This window comes from Sminthopsis crassicaudata, chromosome 1, assembly GCF_048593235.1.
Source record: "Sminthopsis crassicaudata isolate SCR6 chromosome 1, ASM4859323v1, whole genome shotgun sequence".
Lineage (NCBI taxonomy): Eukaryota > Metazoa > Chordata > Mammalia > Dasyuromorphia > Dasyuridae > Sminthopsis > Sminthopsis crassicaudata.
Genome location: NC_133617.1, coordinates 649,005,982 through 649,028,559, shown reverse-complemented (window position 1 = coordinate 649,028,559; position 22,578 = coordinate 649,005,982). Strand labels below are relative to the sequence as shown.

At 33.4% G+C, this 22,578-nt stretch overlaps 1 protein-coding gene across 12 annotated transcripts in view; it reads right to left on the bottom strand.

Annotated features, from left to right (window-relative positions):
* The window catches only part of CNTLN (centlein), a 427,436-nt gene that overhangs the window by 132,213 nt on the left and 272,645 nt on the right, over nucleotides 1-22,578 (bottom strand). For 11 of the 12 annotated variants that reach the window (XR_012484846.1, XM_074282961.1, XM_074282954.1 and 8 more), the window contains 2 exons: nucleotides 19,383-19,473; nucleotides 19,090-19,298 (listed from right to left, as the gene is read on the bottom strand). The exons of the other annotated variant lie outside the window; for it this stretch is intronic. Coding sequence is in view for 10 of the 11 variants with exons in the window: in XM_074282961.1 (XP_074139062.1) it covers nucleotides 19,090-19,298; nucleotides 19,383-19,473 (300 nt within the window). In the remaining variant the exon portion in view is untranslated. The remainder of the gene's footprint in view (nucleotides 1-19,089; nucleotides 19,299-19,382; nucleotides 19,474-22,578) is intronic. 12 annotated transcript variants of the gene reach the window in all.

The following is a 22,578-nucleotide window of genomic DNA, read 5'->3' as shown; positions in this document are numbered from 1 at the left end:
TAAAAAGTCAATTATTAGTCATCTTATTACATTCACTAAAATTTAAAATAAATTTTTATTTAAATTGGTGCCTTTCAACTTTGCAATATCAATATATTTTTGTATGTTTTGTGGTACCAGAGCATCTAAAATAAATATATTTTAAGTAATAAAGGAAAAAATTATACCCCTTCTTATTGCTGTAATCAATACTTAAGATCATAGATTTAGATCTTAGATATACCAGCACAATTCCTTCCTTTTATTGAGGAAAGGGAGGTTAAGAGAAGTTGTTAATTTCTCAAACTCATATAGGTACTAATTAGAAGGAGCAGACTAGATTTTTAAACTTGTACATCTTGTACTCCAAACTCAGGTATGCTCTCTCACTCTCTCTCTTTCTGTCTCCTTCTTTTTCTCCCTTTCTTTCTCTCTCTCTTTCTCTGTCACTTTTGTTTTGCTCTCCATACACATATACACATATTATAAATATATATGTAATATATTATAGATGTATATGTATGTATATATATATTGAATCTGTGTATTATATAAATATACATAAATGGATATATATATATATACTGAATGACTGCAACTAGCTTGAATGGGCCCTTCAAATTCAGAAATTCTATTGACTATATTCTTCAATATAAGAAAAAGTCTTCATGTAATACAATTAGAAACACTTTCCTGTAAGAAGATGATCCTGAAACTACAATAAAACTTTGTGTAATCTCATGGTTTGTTGGACACACAAAATAAAAATGCAAAAGCTGTTGGTACTGAACAATTGGAAGGGATTCTGTGGAATGTGATCATGAGATGGCCACAGGAATAAAGAGAGAATTGGGGTGCAAGTTTAAGCCAAGGTTTAAGTTTCAAGATGCAAAGGCAGTTATAGCAGTAGTCAACAGTCAATAAAATTTTACTTAGTGCCACTATGTACTGGATACTATACTAAGATCTGGAGATGCAGATATGTAGATATGTGGAACTAGGGGAGAAAGTATCCAGGGCAGGGACATAATGGAGAAGTCCAAAAGGAAAGTAGCTAGTGGGAGATGGAGAGAAAACTACTGGGAATCCTCCTATATAGAGGTTTAGGAGCTCAGATATTCATTAATATATGAGAAGGAAGTCATGCATCTGCAGTGCAATAACCACTAGAAAGAGAAAATCCTCAATAGTTTTAGAATCTGATTCAGAAACAAGAATATGTGTGTTTTTAACTCAGCTCCAGTGGCTAGGTTTCTGTCCTGTGGAACAAAAAACTCTGACACGAGAATGATATGACTGAGGTTATTTACTGATAGGTGGAATCAATAATAGAAAAGAAAAAGTTTATCTCTCTTTCTTGAAATCTCCTTTGGGCAGTCATTTTCCATGTGATTTTCTGTATTTCTTTAACCTGTTTCTATTTTCTTATTTTTTGTATCTTATACATTATGACATCATAAATGATCTACAGGTCACATAATGTTAATTAATTGCATGCCTAATAGTAAGGAAAATGCAATGGAGTGTGTGAACAAAGATAACTTCAAAAAACAAGTCATTTTCAAACTGTACAACAAACTAGAGCTTTCTTGTTCTGGCTGAAAATGGAGCCAGTTTTATGGATCATAGATTTAGAATCGGAAGGGAAAGTAGAAGTCACCTACTCAAGGTAAGGAAACTGAGGCTCAGGAAGGACCTCTTAAGAGATCCATGCCTCTATTTTGCCTCTGGTTTTGGGAACTATAGTCTCAAAGATATCCCTGCTCTTGGAGTCACCTGAATCACCTTGTAGATTATCCTTCTTTGCTTTATAAGAGGCAGTGTAGTGTGCTGGCCACAGAAGGACCTGAACTTGAGTTCCACTCTGACTTTGCATAAGACATCTGAGCCTTTCTGAGTCTCAGTTTCCTTACCTGGACTACTCTAGTCTAACAGGATACTATACCACTTACAGTGTAGGGGAGCAGGAATACTTCCTGGGTAAAGACCAGAGCAAAGACCAGGAAAACAGTAACTATACCTCTACCCAGATCACATCAGCTTAGAAGACTAAAAACTTGCAGATTCCTAGAAGTAGCTCTAAAAATAGCATATAAAAACCTGAATTTGGGAGTGGTACTGCTCCAACCCCAGCTATCTTTAACATAAAGTTCAAGGCCATGAAATAGCTGGAAAATAAGCAAAACAATGACAACTTAACCATTTATTATGGTAGTGGGGAAGATCAAGACATAAACTCAGAAGAAGACCACAATGTGAAAATAGCTATGAGCAAGTCTCAAGGAAAAATGTAAATTGGAAACAATACCAATAAAAATTCCTATAAGAGTTAAAGAAATAGATAAGGATAGGACAGGAAAACTGGGGAAAGAAATGAGAATGAAGCAAGAAAACTGTGTAAAGAAAATTAACAGATTATAAAAGAGGTACAAAAATACTGAAGAAAAAACATCTTTAAAACAGAATTAGTCAAATGGTAAAAGAAGCACAAAAATTCAATGAAGCAAATAACTTCCTTGAAAAGCAGAATTAGCCAAATGGAGAAAGAGGTAGAAAAGCTTACTTTAAAAATAACTGCTCAAAAATTAGAATTTGGTAAATGGAAGCTAATGAAACCAAAAGACATAAAGAATCAATAAAACAAAGTCAAAGGAATTTTTGAAAATAGAAGAAAATGTGAAATATGTCCTTGGAAAAACCAAGTAACTTGGAAAAAAGTTGAGGACAGGACATTTAAGAATTATTGGGCTATCTGAATGCACGATGAGAAAAAAACTATAGACGTTATATTTCAAGAAATTATAATGTAAAACTACCCCAATATCCTAGAACTAGAATTAGGGAAGAAAAGAAAAAGGAAAAGAAAGGAAAGGAGAAAGGAAACAAAAGAAAAAAATTACTGCATAACCTCAACGAGATTATGAATTATATTATGAGATTATAAATCTCAAAATGAAACCTCTCAGGAATATTACTGCCAAATCCTGGAGCTCCTAAGTGAAAAAGAAAATACTTTGAGCAGCCAGAAAAGAAACTAAATATGAAGTCATGGGAGATTTGAGGAATGATTTTTTTTTAAAAAAGAGTCTCACTGTTACTAAAGGAGTTTATGCTATACTGCCATAGTCTTTAAAACTCAGTCACCTCTATGACAAGACGGGGCACAGGAGTAGAATTTTGTGGAGGTATTCTAATGTTCAATGCAAACAAAACAAAGATTTCCTAAGAACTTACTCTGCACCAGGCACTGTTCTAAGTGTGTGTTTGTGTGTGTGTGTGTGTGTGTTTTTTAATATTGTCTCATTTGACCCTCATTTCTGATTTGTCTAGGGGCATACAGCTAGAAAGGGGAAAGGGAAGGAATAAGCCTTTATATGGAGTATATGGTCTAATGGGTTACATGCTAAGCACTTTACAAATATCTTCACAGCACCCCTGAAAGGTTGCCACCTTCATTATTCACATGTTATTTTTGAGAAAATAGAGACAAAAAGAGGTTAAATGACTTTTGTGAGAGCATACAAAAATGGTCTGAGGCCAGATTTTGATTCCAGGCTTCCTGACTCCAGACTCAGCCCTCTCTGCTTCAATTTAGCTGCCTTCAAAGACAGGAAAAATTAAAAATGGTGAGAAGTGTAAGAGAAACATGGTTCAAGAAAATAAAATTAGAAAGACCAAGGACTTGTAGAGTACAAAGAAACTTTATATCTTTATATCCTAAATGCTTTCTTCAAGGAAAAAAAAATCAGGTAATGGGAGATAAATATCAAATACTGTAACACTATCCAGAAAACTAATAAACTGATACTATTTTAACATATGAGAAGATTCATTATTCACGTGGATTATCCTAGTTTGTATATAATTAGATCCCTCTCAGAATTAGTTTAAAAAAAGAGAGAGAATTATGAAAGTGAAGCCTTATATCCTAAACTATTTAAGCAAGCAATTATTAATGAAAATTGGAAATGGACATCAGAAAAGACACTTATACAAAGTATTATCATTTTATATAGATGGCAAACTGATTTAAGTCATTACCACAACATTAAAAAGCAAAGACTACAAAGCTCTTAAGTCTGCTAACTGTTAGGTTCTTACTAAGTGCTAAATTGGTACTTAACAATTCTCTAGCTCAGGATTCACACCTTTAGTTCAAACCTTTAAAAGGAGTTTACACCTTTAAAGAAGCAAATTCATTGGTTGCAGGAGTTCCCACAAGCCCCTGGGAGTACCCACAAGCCCATTCTCTGGGAGGATAAAAAGAGGAACATTGAGTCTAGAGACAGTCTAGACTTCCTAGGAGAACTTCAGGGAAGTTCAAGGAGATTCAGAGCCAGGATTCAGGAAGAAGAGGATTCGAGATTCTACCTTCACTCTGGCTGGAGGTTTCAGAAGCCTCCCAAGAAATCTGCTCACAGAGAAGGATTACAATTGAGAGATGACAAGGACATTTACAGCTAACATTTGACATATGTATCAAAAAGAAAGAACTGGGCTCCCCAAACATCAATAATTCAGAATATAAAACTGTTTGTAAAATCTTAAAAAAAAAAAAGAAAGAATATTGATCTGGAAGGGCAAGGGAAGTCAGAGGTCATCAAGTCAACATCATTTTTTTTCAAAGATGAGGAAACCACTTTAGAAGACTAACTGCTCCAAGCCAAATAGCTATTGAGAATCTATGGGAGGATTAGCACCTAGATCTTCAAATTTTCAAGTCATTGCTTTTTGCATTAAATTACATATGATTATAAGCAACATTATCTAGGGAAAAAAAGCAGTAAGTATAAAACAATTTTCTCAAAAGCTTGGAAGGAGAGCAAAACCATCCACCCTTGGGTTGTAAAGGAGAGATAGGCTTGATCATCCACACAGAAAAGATGAAGATAATGAAGGATGTTCATTTTCTGGATTCCAACATACATCTAGATAGACAGTACATGGAACTTGTCCAACTGAATCTATATTCTAATCAGTACAGTATATTTCTTAGAAATGACGCTTTTCAAGAAAAATTTATTACAAAGATTTTTTACCAGCTTCCTGCTTTTCTTCTAATTTTAGAAGCACTGATTTTGCTTGGGCAAAAACTTTTTAATTTTTTTTTATTTTAATAATTTTTATTATATATTTTTATAATATTATCCCTTGTATTCATTTTTCCAAATTATCTCCCCCTCCCTCTACTCCCTCCCCCCGATGACAGGCAATCCCATACATTTTACTTGTGTTACAATATAACCCAGATACATGTGTGTAAATACCATTTTCTTGTTGCACAATAAGCATTAGATTCCGAAGGTACATGTAACCTGGGCAGACAGATATTAGTGCTAACAATTTACATTCATTTCCCAGTGTTTCTTCTCTGGGTGTAGCTACCTCTGTCCATCATTGATCAACTGGAAGTGAGTTGGCTCTTCTTTATGTTGAAGATTTCCACTTCCATCAGAATACATCCTCATACAGTGTTGTTGTTGAAGTGTACAGTGATCTTCTGGTTCTGCTCATTTCACTCAGCAACAGTTGATGTAAGTCTCTCCAAGCCTCTCTGTATTCCTCCTGCTGGTCATTTCTTACAGAGCAATAATATTCCATAACCTTCATATACCATAATTTACCCAACCATTCTCCAACTGATGGACATCCATTCCACTTCCAGTTTCTAGCTACAACAAAAAGAGCTGCCACAAACATTTTGGCACACACAGGTCCCTTTCCCCTCTTTAGTATTTCTTTGGGATATAAGCCCAATAGTAGCACTGCTGGGTCAAAGGGTATGCACAGTTTGATAACTTTTTGGGCATAGTTCCAAATTGCTCTCCAGAATGGCTGGATTCTTTCACAACTCCACCAGCAATGTACTAATGTCCCAGTTTTCCCACATCCCCTCCAACATTCATCATTATTTGTTCCTGTCATCTTAGCCAATCTGACAGGTGTGTAGTGGTATCTCAGAGTTGTCTTAATTTGCATTTCTCTAATTAGTAGTGATTTGGAACATTCTTTCATGTGAGTGGATATAGTTTCAATTTCTTCATCTGAGAATTGTCTGTTCATATCCTTTGACCATTTATCAATTGGAGAATGGTTCGGTTTCTTATAAATTAGGGTCAGTTCTCTATATATTTTGGAAATGAGAACTTTGTCAGAACCTTTGCTTTTAAAAATATTTTCCCAATTTGTTACTTCCCTACTAATCTTGTTTGCATTAGTATTATTTGTACAGAAACTTTTTAGTTTGATGTAATCAAAATCTTCTATTTTGTGATCAATAATGATCTCTAGTTCTCCTCTGGTCATAAATTCCTTCCTCCTCCACAGGTCTGAGAGGTAGACTATCCTCTGTTCCTCTAATCTGTTTATGATTTCATTCTTTATGCCTAAATCATGGACCCATTTTGATCTTATCTTGGTATATGGTGTTAAGTATGGATCCATATCTAATTTCTGCCATATTAATTTCCAAAAACTTTTTAATTTTATGCAGTCAAAATTATTTTATATCTTGTGAAACGATTTCTTGTTTTATCACGAACTCTTTCTCTATCTTTAGGTCTAAAAGATTTCTTGCATGTACACAATTTTCTTGGGTTGTCATTATTTGTGCCTAAATCATGTAGCTATTTACAACTTGTCTTAGTATATGGTGTAAGCTTCTGATTTATACCTTTTTTTTTTCTGCCAGACTACTTCCCAATTTGCCTTGCCCTAAAAGCTAGAATCTTTAGATTTAACAAACACTAGGGCTGCCATGCTCATTTGTTTCTAAAACTTTTTTGCCTAATTTGTTCTACTGATCAAATTCTCTATTTCTTGCCCAATACCAAATACTTGTGATATAGCTTTGTGGTTAGTATACTTTGAGATCTGATACTTCCAGTCTCCTTTCCTTTCCATTTTTTTTTCATTGATTTCCTAGATATTATTTTTTGTTACTTCAACTACATTTTCCAATTATTTGCCCCCATAAAAGAACTGCAATAAATATATTTTGTATATATAAGTCTTTTTTTTTTTTTACTTTTTATCTCTTTTGGGATACAAACATAGTAGTGGTATTATTAAATCAGAAGGTATGCCTGGTTTTATAGCCCTTTGGATACAGTTTCAAACTGCCCTACTGAATGGTTGAATCACTTTACAACTCCAACAGTGCATTGATGTCTCATTTTTCCCACTTCTGCTCCAATACTGGTAATTTTCCTTTTTTATCCTATTAGCCAATCTAATAGACATGTATTGGTATTTCAGAATTGTTTCAATTTGTATTTCTCTGATCAATAGTAAGTTAGAGCACCTTTTTAATATAGAGATAGCTATGATTACTTCATATGAAAATTGTTCATAGCATTTGATAATTTATCAATTGAGAATAAATTTAATTCATTACTTTATGTGTTTAAAGCATGAGGTCTTTATCAGAGAAATGTGCTTCAAGCTATTTTTCTTCACAATTATTTTTGCTAACTGTATTCCCCACCCCATTTATTCTATTTTCTCTTTTCACTCTGTCCCACCTCAAGTGTTTTGTTTTTGACTAGCCTTTCCCCAATTTGCGTTCCTTTTTATCATCCTCATCCTTCTTATCCCCTCCTCCTCCTACTTTCTTGTATTGCAAGATAGATTTATATACCCAATTGAGTATATATGTTATTTCCTCTTTAAGTCAATTCTGAAGAGAGTAAAGTTTACTCACTTCCCTCCCCTCCTTTTTTTCTTGCCTCTTTTATGTATGAAATTTTGCCCCATTCTACATCTCCTTTTCCCTCTCTCCCAGTACATTCTTCTCTCACTTCTTAATTTTATATTTTTAGATATCATGCTTTCACATTCAACTATACTATGCCCTCTATCTATATATACTCCTTTTAACTGCCCAAATAATGAGAAAATTGTTACAAATTACAATTATTATTTTCCCATATAGGGATATAAATTGTTTAACCTTATTAAGTCCATTATGAAGTCTTTTATGACTCCCTTTTCCTGTTTACCTTTTTATGCTTCTCTGCAGTTGAAAGAAAATCTTTCTATTAAGGTCTGGTCTTTTCATCATAAATGCTTTTAAAAGTTCTTTATTTCACAGAATTTCCATTTTCCCCTGAAGGCTTATACTCAGTTTTGCTGGGTGATTCTTGGATGCCATCTTAACTCCTTTCTCCTCTGGAATAAGCCCTCTGATCCTTTATTGGGAAGTTGCTAAATCTTATGTTATCTTGACTGACAATATTCAAATTTTCGATATTTTCTCCTTGACTTTGAAGCTCAAGAATATGGGTATATTCCTGGGAGTTTTCATTTGGAGATCTTTTTCAGAAGGTGATTAATGGGTTCTTTCATTTCTATTTTACCCTCTATTTCTAGAATATCAGGGCACTTTTCCTTGGCAATTTCTTAAAAGGTGATGCCTAGGCACTCTTTTTTTGGTCATAGCTTACAGGTAGTCCAATTATTTTAAAATTATCTTTCCTGGAATTCTTTTCCAGGTCAATTGTTTTTCCAATGAGTTATTTCACATTGCTTTCTATTTTTCCATTATTTTAATTTTGTGTCTTTTTTATTTCTCATAAAATCATTAGCTTCCATTTGCTCAATTCTAATTTTTAAAGATTTTCTTCAGTGAGCTTTTGTATCACCTTTTCCATTTATCCAATTCTACATTTAAAGGAGTTGTTTTCTTTAGTGAATTCTCCCCACTCACATTCAATCATTTCTACTCATTAAGGAGATTTTTTTTTTCTTCAGTGAATTTTTGTGTCTCTCTTTCCATTTGGCCAATTCTGCTTTTTAAAATTTTTAATATAGTTTTTATTTACAAGATATATGCATGGGTAATTTTTCAGCACTGACCTTTGCAAAACCTTCTGTTCCAACATTTCCCCTCCTACCCACCACCCCTTCCCTGCATAGCAGGTAGACCAATACATGTTAAATATGTTAAAGTATACTTTAAATACAACATATGTGTGTGTGTATATATATATATATATATACACACACACACACACAACACACATATATATATACATACATATATATATATATATATCCATACAGTTATTTTGCTGCACAAGAGAAATCAGACTTAGAAATAAAGTAAAAATAACCTGAGAAGGAAATCAAAAATGCAAGCAGACAAAAACAGAGGGGATGGAAATGTTGTGTTATGATTAATACTCATTTCCCATAGTTCTATCACTGGGTGTAGCTGGTTCTCTTCATTGTTGAACAAATGGAACTTGATTTGGTTCATATCTCATTGTTGAAGAGAGCCATGTCCATTAGAACTGAGTATCATATAGTATTGTTGTTGAAGTATACAATGATCTCCGGGTCCTGATCATTTCACTCAACATCAGTTCATGTAAGACTTTCCAAGCCTCTCTGTATTCATTCTGCTGGTCATTTCTTACAGAACAATAATATTCCATAACATTCATACACCACAATTTATTCAGCCATTCTCCAGTTGATGGGCATCCATTCAATTTCCAGTTTCTGACCACTACAAAAAGGGCTGCCACAAACATTCTTGCATATACGGGTCCCTTTAAAATCTCTTTGGGATATAAGCCTAGTAGCAGCACTGCTGTATCAAAGGGTACGCACAGTTTGATAACTTTTTGAGCATAGTTCCAAATTGCTCTCCAGAATGGTTGGATGCATTCACAATTCCACCAACAATGCATCAGTGTCCTAGTTTTCCCACATCCCCAACAACATTCAGCATTATCTTTTCCTGTCATCCTGACAGGTGTGTAGTGGTATCTCAGAGTTGTCTTAATTTGCATTTCTCTTATTAATAATGATTTGGAGCATCTTTTCATACGGCTAGAAATAGTTTTTATTTCTTCATCCAAAAATTGTCTGTCCATATCCTTTGACCATTTATCAATTAGAGAATGGCTTGATTTCTTATAAATTAAGAGTCAATTCTGTATATATTTTGGAAATGAGGCCTTTATCAGAGCCTTTGACTATAAAAATGTTTTCGAATTTATTGCTTCCCTTCTAATCTTGTCTGTATTAGTTTTGTTTGTACAAAAGCTTTTTAATTTGATATAATCAAAATTTTCCATTTTGTGATCAATAATTATCTCTAGTTTTTTTTTGGTCACAAATTCTTTCCTCCTCCACAGGTCTGAGAAGTATGTTCTTCTAAAATTTATTTATAATTTCATTCTTTATGCCTAAATCATGAACCCATTTTGAACTTATTTTGTTAGTATTAAGTGTGGGTCAATGCCTAGCTATCATACTAATTACCAGTTTTCCCAGAAGTTTTTGTCAAACAGTGAATTCTTATCCCAAAATCTGGGATCTTTGGGTTTGTCAAACACTAGATTATTAAGGGATCTTTGGGTTTGTCAAACACTAGATTATTAAGGTTATTGACTATTTTGTCCTGTGAACTTAACCTATTCCACTGGTCAACTAGTCTATTTCTTAGACAATACCAAATGGTTTTACTGACCATTGCTTTATAATATAGTTTTACATATGGTACAGCTAGGCCACCTTCATTTGATTTTTTTTCATTAGTTCTCTTGAAAGTCTTGACCTTTTGTTCTTCCATATGAACTTTGTTGTTATTTTTTCTAGGTCATTAAAATAGTTTCTTGAGAGTCTGATTGATATAGCACTAAATAAATAGATTAATTTAGGTAGTATTGTCTTCTTTATTATATTCGCTCAACCTATCCAAGAGCACTTAATATTTTTTCAATTGGTTAAATCTGACTTTATTTTTGTGGAAAGTGCTTTATAGTTTTGCTCATATAGTTTTTGACTTTCCTTTGGCAGATAGATTCCCAAATATTTTATACTCTCTGTAGTTACTTTTAATGGAATTTCTTTTTTTTATAAGAATGTTGATAACTTATGTGGGTTTATTTTGGATCCTGAAACTTTGCTAATGGTGTGGATTATGTCTAATAGCTTTTGGACTATCTGGGGTTCTCTAAGTATACCATCATATCATCTGCAAAAAGTGATAATTTGGTTTCCTCATTACCTACTCTAATTCCTTTAATCTCTTTCTCAACTCTTATTGCTGAAGCTAGCATTTCCAGTACAATATTGAATAGCAATGGTGACAGTGGGCAACCTTCTTTTACTCCTGATCTTATTGGGAATGGTTCCAGTTTATAACCATTACATATGATGCTTACTGATGGTTTTAAATAGATGATACTATTTTAGGGAAAAGCCCATTTATTCCTATACTCTCAAGTGTTTTTTTAATAGGAATAGATGTTGGATTAATTAATTTCTCCTTTTAATTTTAGAATATAAAGTTTAGTATTTGATTGGGGGTTTTTAATTTGTTCTTTTTCTAGCTTTTTAAGTTGCAAATCCAATTCATTGATCTTCTCTTTCCCTATTTTATTCAAGTAAGCCTCTAGAGATATAAATTTCCCTTTATTACCACTTTGGCTGCATCCCACAAATTTTGGTATGTTGTCTTGTTGTCATTCTCTTGGGTGAAATTATTGTGTCTATGATTTGCTGTTTCACCCATTCATTCTTTAGGATGAGATTATTTGGTTTCCAATTACTTTTTGGTCTATTTACCCCTAGCTTTTTGTTGAATGCAGTTTTATTGCATCATGATGTGAAAAGAATGCATTTACTATTTCTGCCTTTCTGCATTTAATTTTGAGGTCTTTATGTCCTAATATATAGTCAATCTTTGTATAGGTTTCATGAACTGCTGAGAAGAAAATATACTTTGCTGTCTCCATTCAGTTTTCTCCAAATTTCTATCATACCTGATTTTTCTAATATTCTATTTACCTCTTTAACTTCTTTCTTACTTGTTTTGATGTTTTATTTATCTAATTCTGAGAGTGCAAGGTTGAAATCTCCCACTATTATAGTTTTGCTGTCTATTTTTTCTTGCAACTCTCTTAACTTCTCCTTTAGGAATTTAGATGCTATAGCACTTGGTGCATTTATGTTTAGTATTGATATTGCTTCATTGTCTATGCTATTCTTTAGCAAGATAGTTTCCTTCCTTATCTCTTTTAATTAGATCAATTTTTGCTTTTGCTTGATGTGAGATAAGGATGGCTACCCCTGCTTTTTTATTTCACCTGAAGCATAATAGATTCTGCTCTAGCCTTTTACCTTTAATCTGTATGAGACACCCAGCTTTAAATGTGTTTCCTGCAAACAACATATTGTAGGATTCTGGCTTTTGATCCAGTCTGCTATCTGTCCCTGTTTTATGGGAGAATTCATCTCATTCACATTTATGGTTAAAACAACAAATTCTGTATTTTCTGCCATCTTATTACCCCTAGATTATACTTTTCTTTTCCTTTATCCCATTCCCCATCTCCCCAGTATTAAACTTATGGGCACCACTTCTCTCACACAGCTCTCCCTCTTTAAAATCCCTCCCACCTCCTTTGGATCACTCCCTCTTTCTTATACCTTTTCCTTATTTTTTCTGTATTCCCTTCTATTTAGCCTACTCTTTTCCTTTCCCCTTTTCCTCTCCCACTTTTTAATGATGTGAGAGAAGTTTTTTTCTGTAAATTAAATATGTCTAATATTTTCTCTTTGAGTCAAATCTGATGAGAGTAAGATTCACACAATGTTCTTCCCCCTCTCTTAATTCCCTCAGATATGATAGGTTTCCTTAGTCTCTTTGTGGATGTAATTTCCTTCTTTTTATCTCCCCTTTTCACTTTTTTGGATACAATCTCCTTTCCACTTCTACTTCCTTTTTTTATATTATAACAGTAAAATTAAATTATACAAGCGCTCTTTATGTATGCCCATAACAGAAATATAGTTCTCAAGAATTCTTTTTATCTTTTATGCTTCTCTTGAGTCCTATATTTGGAGGTGAAATTTTCTGTTTAATTCTGTTTTTTTCATTAGGAATAAATGGAATTCACCTGTTTCATTGAATATTCATCTTCTTCCCTGGAAGAAAATGCTCAGCTTAAGCTGGGTAGTTTATTCTTGGCTGCATTTCAAGTTCTTTTGCCTTTTGGAATATCAGATTCCAGGTCCTTTGATCCTTTAATGTGGAAGCTGCTAGATACTGAGTGATCCTTATTGTGGTTCCTTGTTATTTGAATTGTTTTTTTCTGGCTGCTTGTAATATTTTTCCTTAGTCTGATAGTTCTGAAATTTAGCCACAATATTCCTTGGAGTTTTTATTTTGGGGTCTATTTCAGAAGATGTGTTTGATGAATTCTTTCAATACCTATTTTACCTTCTCATTCTATTGCATCTGGGCAATTCTCTTTTTTGATTTCATGTAAGATAGTGTCTAGACTTTTTAAATTTTTTTTATCATAATTCTAGGTCTGCTGTTTTTCTAAGTAGATATTTAACATTTTTTCTATTTTTTTATTTTTTTTTTTTTTGGTTTTGCTTGACTGATTCTTGATGTCTCAACAAATCATTCATTTGTATTTGTTCGTTTCTGATTTTTAATGAGTTATTTTCTTCATTAACTTTTTTACTTCTTTTTGTATATGTCCAATTGAGTTTTTAAATGAGTTATTTTGGTCTATGAAGTATTTTTTCATTGACACTAATTTTTTTAATGAGTTATTTTCTTTTTTCCAATTCACAAATCCTACCTTCCTGGGAGTTTTGGGGGGTTGTTTGTTTTTTGGTTTTTTTTATCTTTTCCAATTCACAAATCCGACTTTCTTGGGAGTTCTTTATCTTTTCCATTTCACATTTCAGGGGTTGTTTTCTTTTTCCACTTTATCAAATCTTTCTTTTAATGAGATATATGCCTTTTCCATACTCTCTTGCAGGCATTTTTCTTCTAGCTCTTTCAGCTCTTCTAGCACCTTTGGTGTTTGTGTAACTTCTCTGCTGATCTTTTGCTTTGCAACCAAAGCAGAGCAGCCAACCTGTGGTAGAATCCTCCCTGCAAATTCTTCACCCCACCCCCAGTGCTCAATGTGGACTAGCCTCCATGTTCTGCCTCCCTGCCTATGCTGGCCTCTTCTTGCCTGATCAAGACAGATCTTTTCTGGCAATCTTCCAAGTTATCTTCGGCTGATAATTTGTTGTACTCCCAAAATCCATGGATTCTACCAGTCAAGCACTATTTCTGAGGCTGAATTAGGTATTTGACATAGGAGAAGCTTGGGGTTTGAACAAAAGAACAGCTGGAACATAAGCATATATTTGGAAACTGAAAAGAGTCATTTGCTTTGGATCTACAGTTTGATGTCCTTTGAGCAAAAAAGATAAGAGTATGTAGAAATTGAACAAAAAAGATAAAAGAGTACTACAGAAATTAAACTAAAAATCTGTATGATCCCTACATATTTTTTATTTTTTCTCAGTAACTAATTCTAATTCCCTTTCTCACAACTAATTACTCTTGAGGTGCTGTACTAGTGGTACCAAGTGGGAGATGTACATTTTAAACAGACATTTTGGGCTTCTTCTATGTCAAATATTTTGAATTACATTCCATTATATATATGCTTCTAATAGTTAGCTCATTTAATAAAACTTTTCATTTGTTTTGAGAATATAAAATCAAATGACTTGTGGCCTTAAGTAAAAATAAATTAAGGAAAGCTATCATCATATCAGAGGTCCTGAAGCAGATTTTTGCAAACTTTCAACCGTGAGTGGAAATCAGGCTCCCCTGATTCCTAATATAGATAGCAACGTCTAGAGATGGTAACTTTAATCATCTTCTCTAAATATTGACTTGATCCTGTTTAGTACTCTTCTGCAGCTTTCAAGAATGGGACTCTTACCACTTCTTACCACCAGTGGTTTATCTAGCCACAATGAGTTGTCCTTAATTTTCCAGTAACAGTTTGAGAAAAGGATACTAATGTGCCTTTTTAGTTTGGAGGTAGCCTGAAAGAATTCAAGGAAATTCTCCTGAAGTCACAAATCTTTATTAACACCAAAGAAAAGCAGGCTCAACTCAGAGGAGAAGGTCCAACTGAGGTTTAGCAAAATGGCTGAGGACTGGGAGAGCTTTTCCAAGAGATTTTTGGAGAGCAGCCAAACAGTCTGGCAGATGGTTTGGACAGTGAGTGAGGATATGGGTCCTTGTCTCCTTTCAGAAGTGTATTAAGGTCAAAGGAATAGTCAGCATGTGTGGGCCTGAACACACAAAAACCTGCTGACATTTTCTTGCACCCTAGAGTATTGCCAGAGTGTTTAATGGAGCTCCTAGTTAGCTAGCAAAGGAGCTCTGAGTTAGGGACCCCTGAGTGGAGGTCTCTGGGGCCCATCTTCTCCCACCTTTTTTTTATTGCAGGGGTAGAGGCCTGGGGAATAAGGAGGATGGTCTCAATCTTCTGAAACTTCTTCCTGATGAAGAAGGGAGTAGTTTTCCCTAGTAGAAGATGCCTCATGAACACACATCACCAGGAGAGGAAATGGGAGTCAGGGACGACAGAAGCCTAAGGCACAGGTGTTGCATACTGTCCAAGGAACAGGTTGTATCAGTAGTACACACAGGGAGAGTCTTGACCTGAGCTATGTGAGAGGAAATCAAAGAGTTTAGTAATTGGAGTCAATAGAGACAGAAGTCAAGAGTCCTATACAAGAAAGAATTTGGAGAGATAAGATTTTCATGAATGTCTCACATCCACCCAGACTTTTTTTAGGAAAAGACTCAGCATTGGATAGACAGGATGACTGTTGAGGAGGACTCCAATTTAAGGCTTTTCTCTTGATAGGGCCTTCAGAAATATCAAAGGGGGAAAAGGAAAGGCTCATCTTACAGAGAAAAGTATATCCTCAGGAACATAAAAGGTGCCTGAAGTTATTCTTTGTCCTAGCCTGACCAAACATTTACCCCCATCACCATTGTTGGGAGCCCACAAGATGGGATGGGGAGAATTAGAAAGTACAAATTTTATGAAACACTGTCTATAGTAAAAATTTGTTCAATTATTAACTATGTTCAAAGAGACATAAACATAGAATACTGTTCTCAGAATCTCTTTAAACAATGGGAACATCTTTAAGGTGAGTCAATGCAACCAACTGAATTAGCCTTATCACAATGACAAAGGTTACTGACCCTTACATATATGAAAGGCTTCACTTAATATCTCTGACTTTTTTCCCTTGAGTTTAAATCTATTCTGCTGTAAAAATCAATCATTAGAAATCATTTCTATATAACAAACTTGTAGTTTCTCAATAAACCCATTCCTTGTTTGGGGATTATAAAACCCAAACTCTTTTCCCAGGGCTATCATCTTGCTCACAAGATGGTTCCAAGAAACCTAGCAAGCTTTCAGAACTGAGCTTGCTGCTCCTGCCTTTACATCCTATCTACCATTAGAGATGCTGTGAGCTGTGCACTTCCCTCAGTCTGTGAAGGGGAAGGAATTTGCACACCATGAGATCCCAGGGGAACTTCTTTAAAAAGCAAAACCAACCCAGATAAGGTTTTCACCTCAGTAATTTCCATTTACAATAATTACTAGTTTTAGGCATTATCATTATGACAACTGCAAATAACTTAGTTAACAGTCTTACTACTTTTGTAAGTGATAGCTAAACTGTTTTATAGCTATAACTCCTTCTTAACACACAAGCGAAAGTGGAAATATCTAATTCCTTAATTAGTGGTTATAAACACTATAACAAACTGGTTTTAAACAGATTTTTTTCTTCCACATTCTTTTAGTTGCTCAGTTTATACCGTAATTCAAGTTACTGGATTTCAAACCAAATCTCAAACTTACAATCTCAGAAAGAACCTATTACCCATCAATTAGTATTTACTGAGTCTCATCAGTCAGTAATGGGCTCAAGCAGAAAGGCTCAAGCTTCCCTCTCCTGCACCTTTAAATGCGTTTCCTTTTTGGGTTAGAGAGGAACAAGGCGATTCTTACAATTGAAAATAACATGATCTATCATAAAAATGGGTAGGAGTCTTATATAATTTATAAATATAATTTTAATACACATACATATACATGCTAATTTTAAAAATTATTTTTCAATTGACTAATACTTAAATTTAATTTATGAGACTCCCTAAATAGCAACTAAATGTTCCAATGAGCCCCAATTACTTTTTGGTTGTTTCCTAATTCACACAACCTTTTTCTTTTGAGAGATAGAAAAGGATTAAGTGTTTCAATCCTATTTCCTGAATCTTGCAATGCAGGCTGGTATACTGCAGGAGCTTCTAAAGTGGCAGCAAACTGCTTTTCTGTTTCCAAAATCTCCAAATTCTCAAACCCTCTATTCACACAATCAGGATATTTCTTTCTGCTTCTCTCATTCCTACATGCTTAAACTTTCTCGTTTTCCTTTCTAACCTATATACTTGTTTGTTATTTTGATCCAACACTTTTCTTCAACTTGCTTTTACACTCTTATCTCAAATAACAATATATGTTCTTTCTCTCTCTCCTATCTACCCTTCCTACTGTATCAGGCAAAGGAGAAACAAATGGAAAAAGAGGAAGATTTCTTTCATTTCCCTAAAACAAAGTTATTAAACTTGGTCAATTGTTTTTAAAACCTTTTTAAAACTTTTATAAAATGTAATCCTTATTTTTCCTTAAACTAAATTCTATGGAGTGCTACTCAAATTTACCAAGATGTTTCAGAGGGGGCTAAATTCCTAGAATTACCCAAAGTCTCAGGAACTCTCTCTATGATTTTAAAATGATTGTCAGTTGCCAAACTCCTTAATGATTAATCAGAAAACTTACAGAATCTGCTAAAATGTTTTAGCTTTAATTATCTAATTTTATTTCTACTGACCCAAACTGGCCAGTTTAGGACCACATAAAAAGTCAGGCTTTTTCTTTTTAAAGGTGAAATTCTTTTTAGGAATGTTAATAAGTCTTTCCCAGTCTTCTATCTTAGAAGTTTTTCTTTCTGGACTCATTTAAAATATTTCAAGGTAAAAAAAAATATTTCAAGGTAACAGAGAAACACATAAAATGACAATTAAAATAACTACTTGAGAGACTCATCCTGATCCTTCAAGGTGTACTGAAGCCAGACAATAGTACAATTGGGGACTTTTAATTTCAAGAGATTCTTCCTTTCAGTAAGCTGAAAAGAAGGGCTAGTTAAAAGCATTTTTCAGGAATCATGAAAGAAGGTATTCTTAGACAGGGCCTTGAAGGCTGAATATAAGGGACCTCTCTCCATTTTACTTCCTTTCTACAAAGTAAGTCCAATTGCAAGATAGTTTTATAATTTAGAGAGCCATTTTGAAGTCACTTTTCCTGATTCTCTAGATTATACTGGAATCAGGTAGCATCACAAAAAATATAAGGTATTTTTTTCCTTGAGCTGACCTTGCCCAAACTTGTCCCATTGTCCTAAAAGGCACCCCAGCTGAATCCTTTGGTATAGATTGGTCCTGGTCCAGGGTAAAAGAAGTTATTCCCAGATCAGTCCTTTAGATACTCTTGTCTAAAGGATTTCAGATTTGTGCACAGGGTTTCCTCTATGCTCCTATGCCAAACATCCCTGGCAAAAGAGGGAAAGAGAAGAAGTGGCAAATAGAGAGACATCCCACTGAGAGCCCAGAGGAGCCTACGCAGGAATGGACAAGAGATAAGTACAGCAAGCTTGAGTGAGTCCAAAAGAATCAGATACACAAAGGGAATCCTGGGTATTGACACCAAAGAAGGAGAAAAGTTTTGAAGAAGTTTAAATTCCAAACAAGGCACTTTTTTATGTGATCATATTTAGATAATTAGGTTAAAATTAATGTGATGCAAATTACTATTTTCATACAAAAGTTGGATGTCAGCATTTTATTCATAATATAATAATAATATCAAATAATCATATGATTATGATAAAAAATTAAGATGTAACATAGAATAAAGAACAAAACTACTATGGAAGAATACCAAAAACTGAAATATAAAATAAATTTAATAGGTTCTTACTGTCTTTTTAAATTCATACTTATCCACCTATTTTCTGTGCAACTTCCTTCTTGAGTGCATTCCTTTATTAAATAATTCTACTAATACATCTACTTAAATTGCTGAACAACAGATTTATAGACATATGTGTAAATTTGATAAATGTGAGCTTAAACAAGATTGTAAATAAAATATGCAATTGTCATAATCATACAACTAAAGTTGTCTTTACCTTTACGGTTTGTTTGGTAGTCTGAAGTTTTTGATCAGTTATTTCTTGTTGCTGTATAAGCTTTTCATTGGCATCTTTTAATTCCTTAATAGAAACTTCAGAAGACTTTTTCAAATCCTGTAGCATATTGATTTGCTGCTGCATGGATCCAACTCTTTCATTTAATACTGACTTTGCAAAGTTTACATTGTCCTCATTCTCTTTGTTAACTAAATAAACAAGGTGGTAAATAATGGTTTTTAGTCTTTCTTAAGATTTAAAATGAAAGTTATGTAATTTCAATACATTCTTACCTTTAATAGTGGCTGGTGCATATGCCCTCCTCAAAGCATGAATTTTCTTCTTCTGTGAAAATGATCTTCTACAATCTTTATTATAGCTATCCTGAATTTAAAAGCCTCACACAAATTAGAATAGTATTCAAAACCTCTTGTTAGATAAAACAAAAACAACTATTTTACTTACTTAAAAACTTATGAAGGACAAATGAAATTTATATCAGATAAAGACAAAAAATTAGCAAAATTTTATTTTGCACATGTCCAAGACCCATAATTTATTGGCTAAGGTTAGGTAACTAGTATAATTGTTATTCAACTGGCAAGCAGAATGTCAAATCAACTTGCTAGGATGGATTTTAAGGCCTTCTAAAGAAATAGAGGAGCAAATGTGACAAACATTAAAATATATTAAAATAAAACTTATTGTGTAACTTGAATTATTTTAGTTCTGAGTATATAAGTCCATTATTCCTCTTTTCACTCCTGCCTGACTATCCCTTGGATATTTCCCTATGATGTCAGCTGTGGACGTGGGCAAATAGAGGAAATGAAACTTCAGTTGTTCTATTTTGTTACCAGTCATAGCAGGAGAAGGAGATTGAAGCTACTTACTGAATTGATTTTTAAAGACAATCTGTGTATTTCAATTACTTATGCTACTCTTGTACTCTGATGCCAGAGATAATCAAGAATTGTCTTCAAGAGGTAGTATGAGGCTTTCAGATGTCTAAGCGGGATGCAAGAAAAGATAACTCACATGAATTACATAAATAATGAATTCTTGAAATTTTTCTAACACAGAAGGAGAAAAGAATCATAAAGAAATTAAGAAAACAATTCAACCACTACTCTGTGTTGCACCCAGATAAAAAGATAAAGTAATATGTGTAGGTATAAAAAGTATACTTTTTTTCTAGACATCCATGATGATACTATAGTAAGATTAAATAAAACAAAGCTATGTTGCTCACTTTCCAAAATTGCTTTTCAACAATAAATCCTGCTCCCCCCTCAAAAAAATTTAAAAACATAGACATAAATAGTTCACATGTTTTAAAAAGTAGAAAAAAGATTAAATATTACTGTGGTAGTGTTTCTTTAGATGGTGAATATTTTGGTTAGGAGCTTAGGCTGTGTGTGTGTGTGTGAGAAAGAGAGAGAGAGAGAGAGAGAGAGAGAGAGAGAGAGAGAGAGAGAGAGAGAGAGAGAGAGAGAGAGAGAGAGAGAGAGAGAGTATTTGCTTTAGCATAAAAATAAATTCATTGTTAAAAACAATTTATATTTCTCATAAGTTAGAAATTTTCTGAAGATTTCAATTCTGGAACAAATTAATGAGTAAAATATTTTAGTTTATGTGACATTTTGGAAGATCCATTGTCACAAAGAAAGTATTTCTTGGTAGTCATTAGGAGAAAAATGGTACTTTAAAACTTTAAAATATGGTATTTATTTTTAAGATCAGTTCTTAGCAGAGAAGAAAAAAGCACTGTCTAATCTAAAATAAATACCATGTTACCTGTCGTTTGTTCAGTTCCACTGAATACCATAAAATAAAAAATGCCAACATAGTTTCACATTGTGACAATGGATTGTATATTCCACAGATAGTGTATAAACAAAATGAATGATTAAATATAAAGTGTGACAATAAAGTCACAAAGCCAATTTTTTTTTATTTTTGGTATCTTGGATTCAGTGAATGTTTTCTTCAAAATAACTAATTACCTTGTGACAATGGGACCTTTGTGAATCCCATTACCACTGCTCACAATATTTTGGAGCTACACTTCTGGCACAATACCAGAGCCCATTTAAAATCATATAAGGAAACAATTTTTATTTTATGGTCACATATTATTTGTTACTTAAAATAGTACTTCTTAGTTTAATCAACTATCTCCTTTAATCAGAAGACAAAGCTGAAAATTAATTTTAGCAATTTAAAAAAAATTTTCATTCTCCAAGGTTAAAAAGAGTATGGCTCAGACTAATGTAAATTTCAAGAGAAAAGCTTCAAAAATGTTTTTAAGTTATAGCATTTAGAGACTCAGTCCAACTCCTTCATTTCACAGAAGAGAAAGCAAGAAACTTTAAGCAATTTATTAAAGGTAGAGGATAGAAGTATAATTCAAATCTAAAACTTCTGACTCCAAATAGAGTTCTTATACAGGTATAGCTTCAAGGATATAACACTTCTGAACATTATATATGTCAGGTTTTTAAAAACGCAGTTGTATTATTCCATAGTTATACCACATAAATAATATGGTGTAGATTAACTTTAAGACTATATAGATCATTTGTCTGTATTCTTTACAAGGGCAAAATTCTTCAATCAAGTAGTATCTGTCAGCAATCACAAATTATAGACAGGAATATCATGCACCTAATATTTGTCAAGCCTGCCAAAATAGTAGGTTATATTTGTGATCAAATTCAATTAAATTCAACCAATATAGAAGTAGCATCTACTATGTATAAGGCATTATTCTGGGACTCAAACTCATGTCCTATAAGAGATATTTGAAAGAACTAGGATTATTTAGTCTTGAAAAGAAAAGATTTTTGAGAGAATGGTCATATCTATTCTTTTAATAGATCTGAAAGGTTGCCATATGGAAAATAGATTATATTTCTCTTACTGAGCCCAAATGAGAGATAACTAAAATTATACTTGCAATGAATTTACAATCATATGGAAGATACAACAAGTACATATGTATGTACACACACATATGTGTGAGTATATAAACATATATATAATATATATATAGTATAAATGCAAAGTTAATAAATATTACTATATATGAAGTAGTCTAATAGTTTATTAAGTATAAGGTAGGTTAAAAGGGAAGGCACCAGCATTTCAGGGCATCAGGAAAGGTTAATGTAGAAAATGGTGTCTGGACTGCATCTTAAAATAATATGGGACTCCATTAGGGGGAGGGAAAAAATGCATTCCAGATATAGTGGGAATGACCAGTGCAAACATGAAACCAACACAACACAAAGTTGGAAGTAATTTTTTTTAAACCAGGAAAAGCTTCATCTAATTGCTATTATAGCTATACCAAAAAAAAAAGGAATGGACTGTCTGTAAAAAGTAATAAGGTCCTCATTATTTGGAGTATTCAACTGGCAACTAAGGATCATTTTAAAGGGATGCTGTAGTAAGGATTGTTTGAAGAAGTATGAGACAACTTAGATG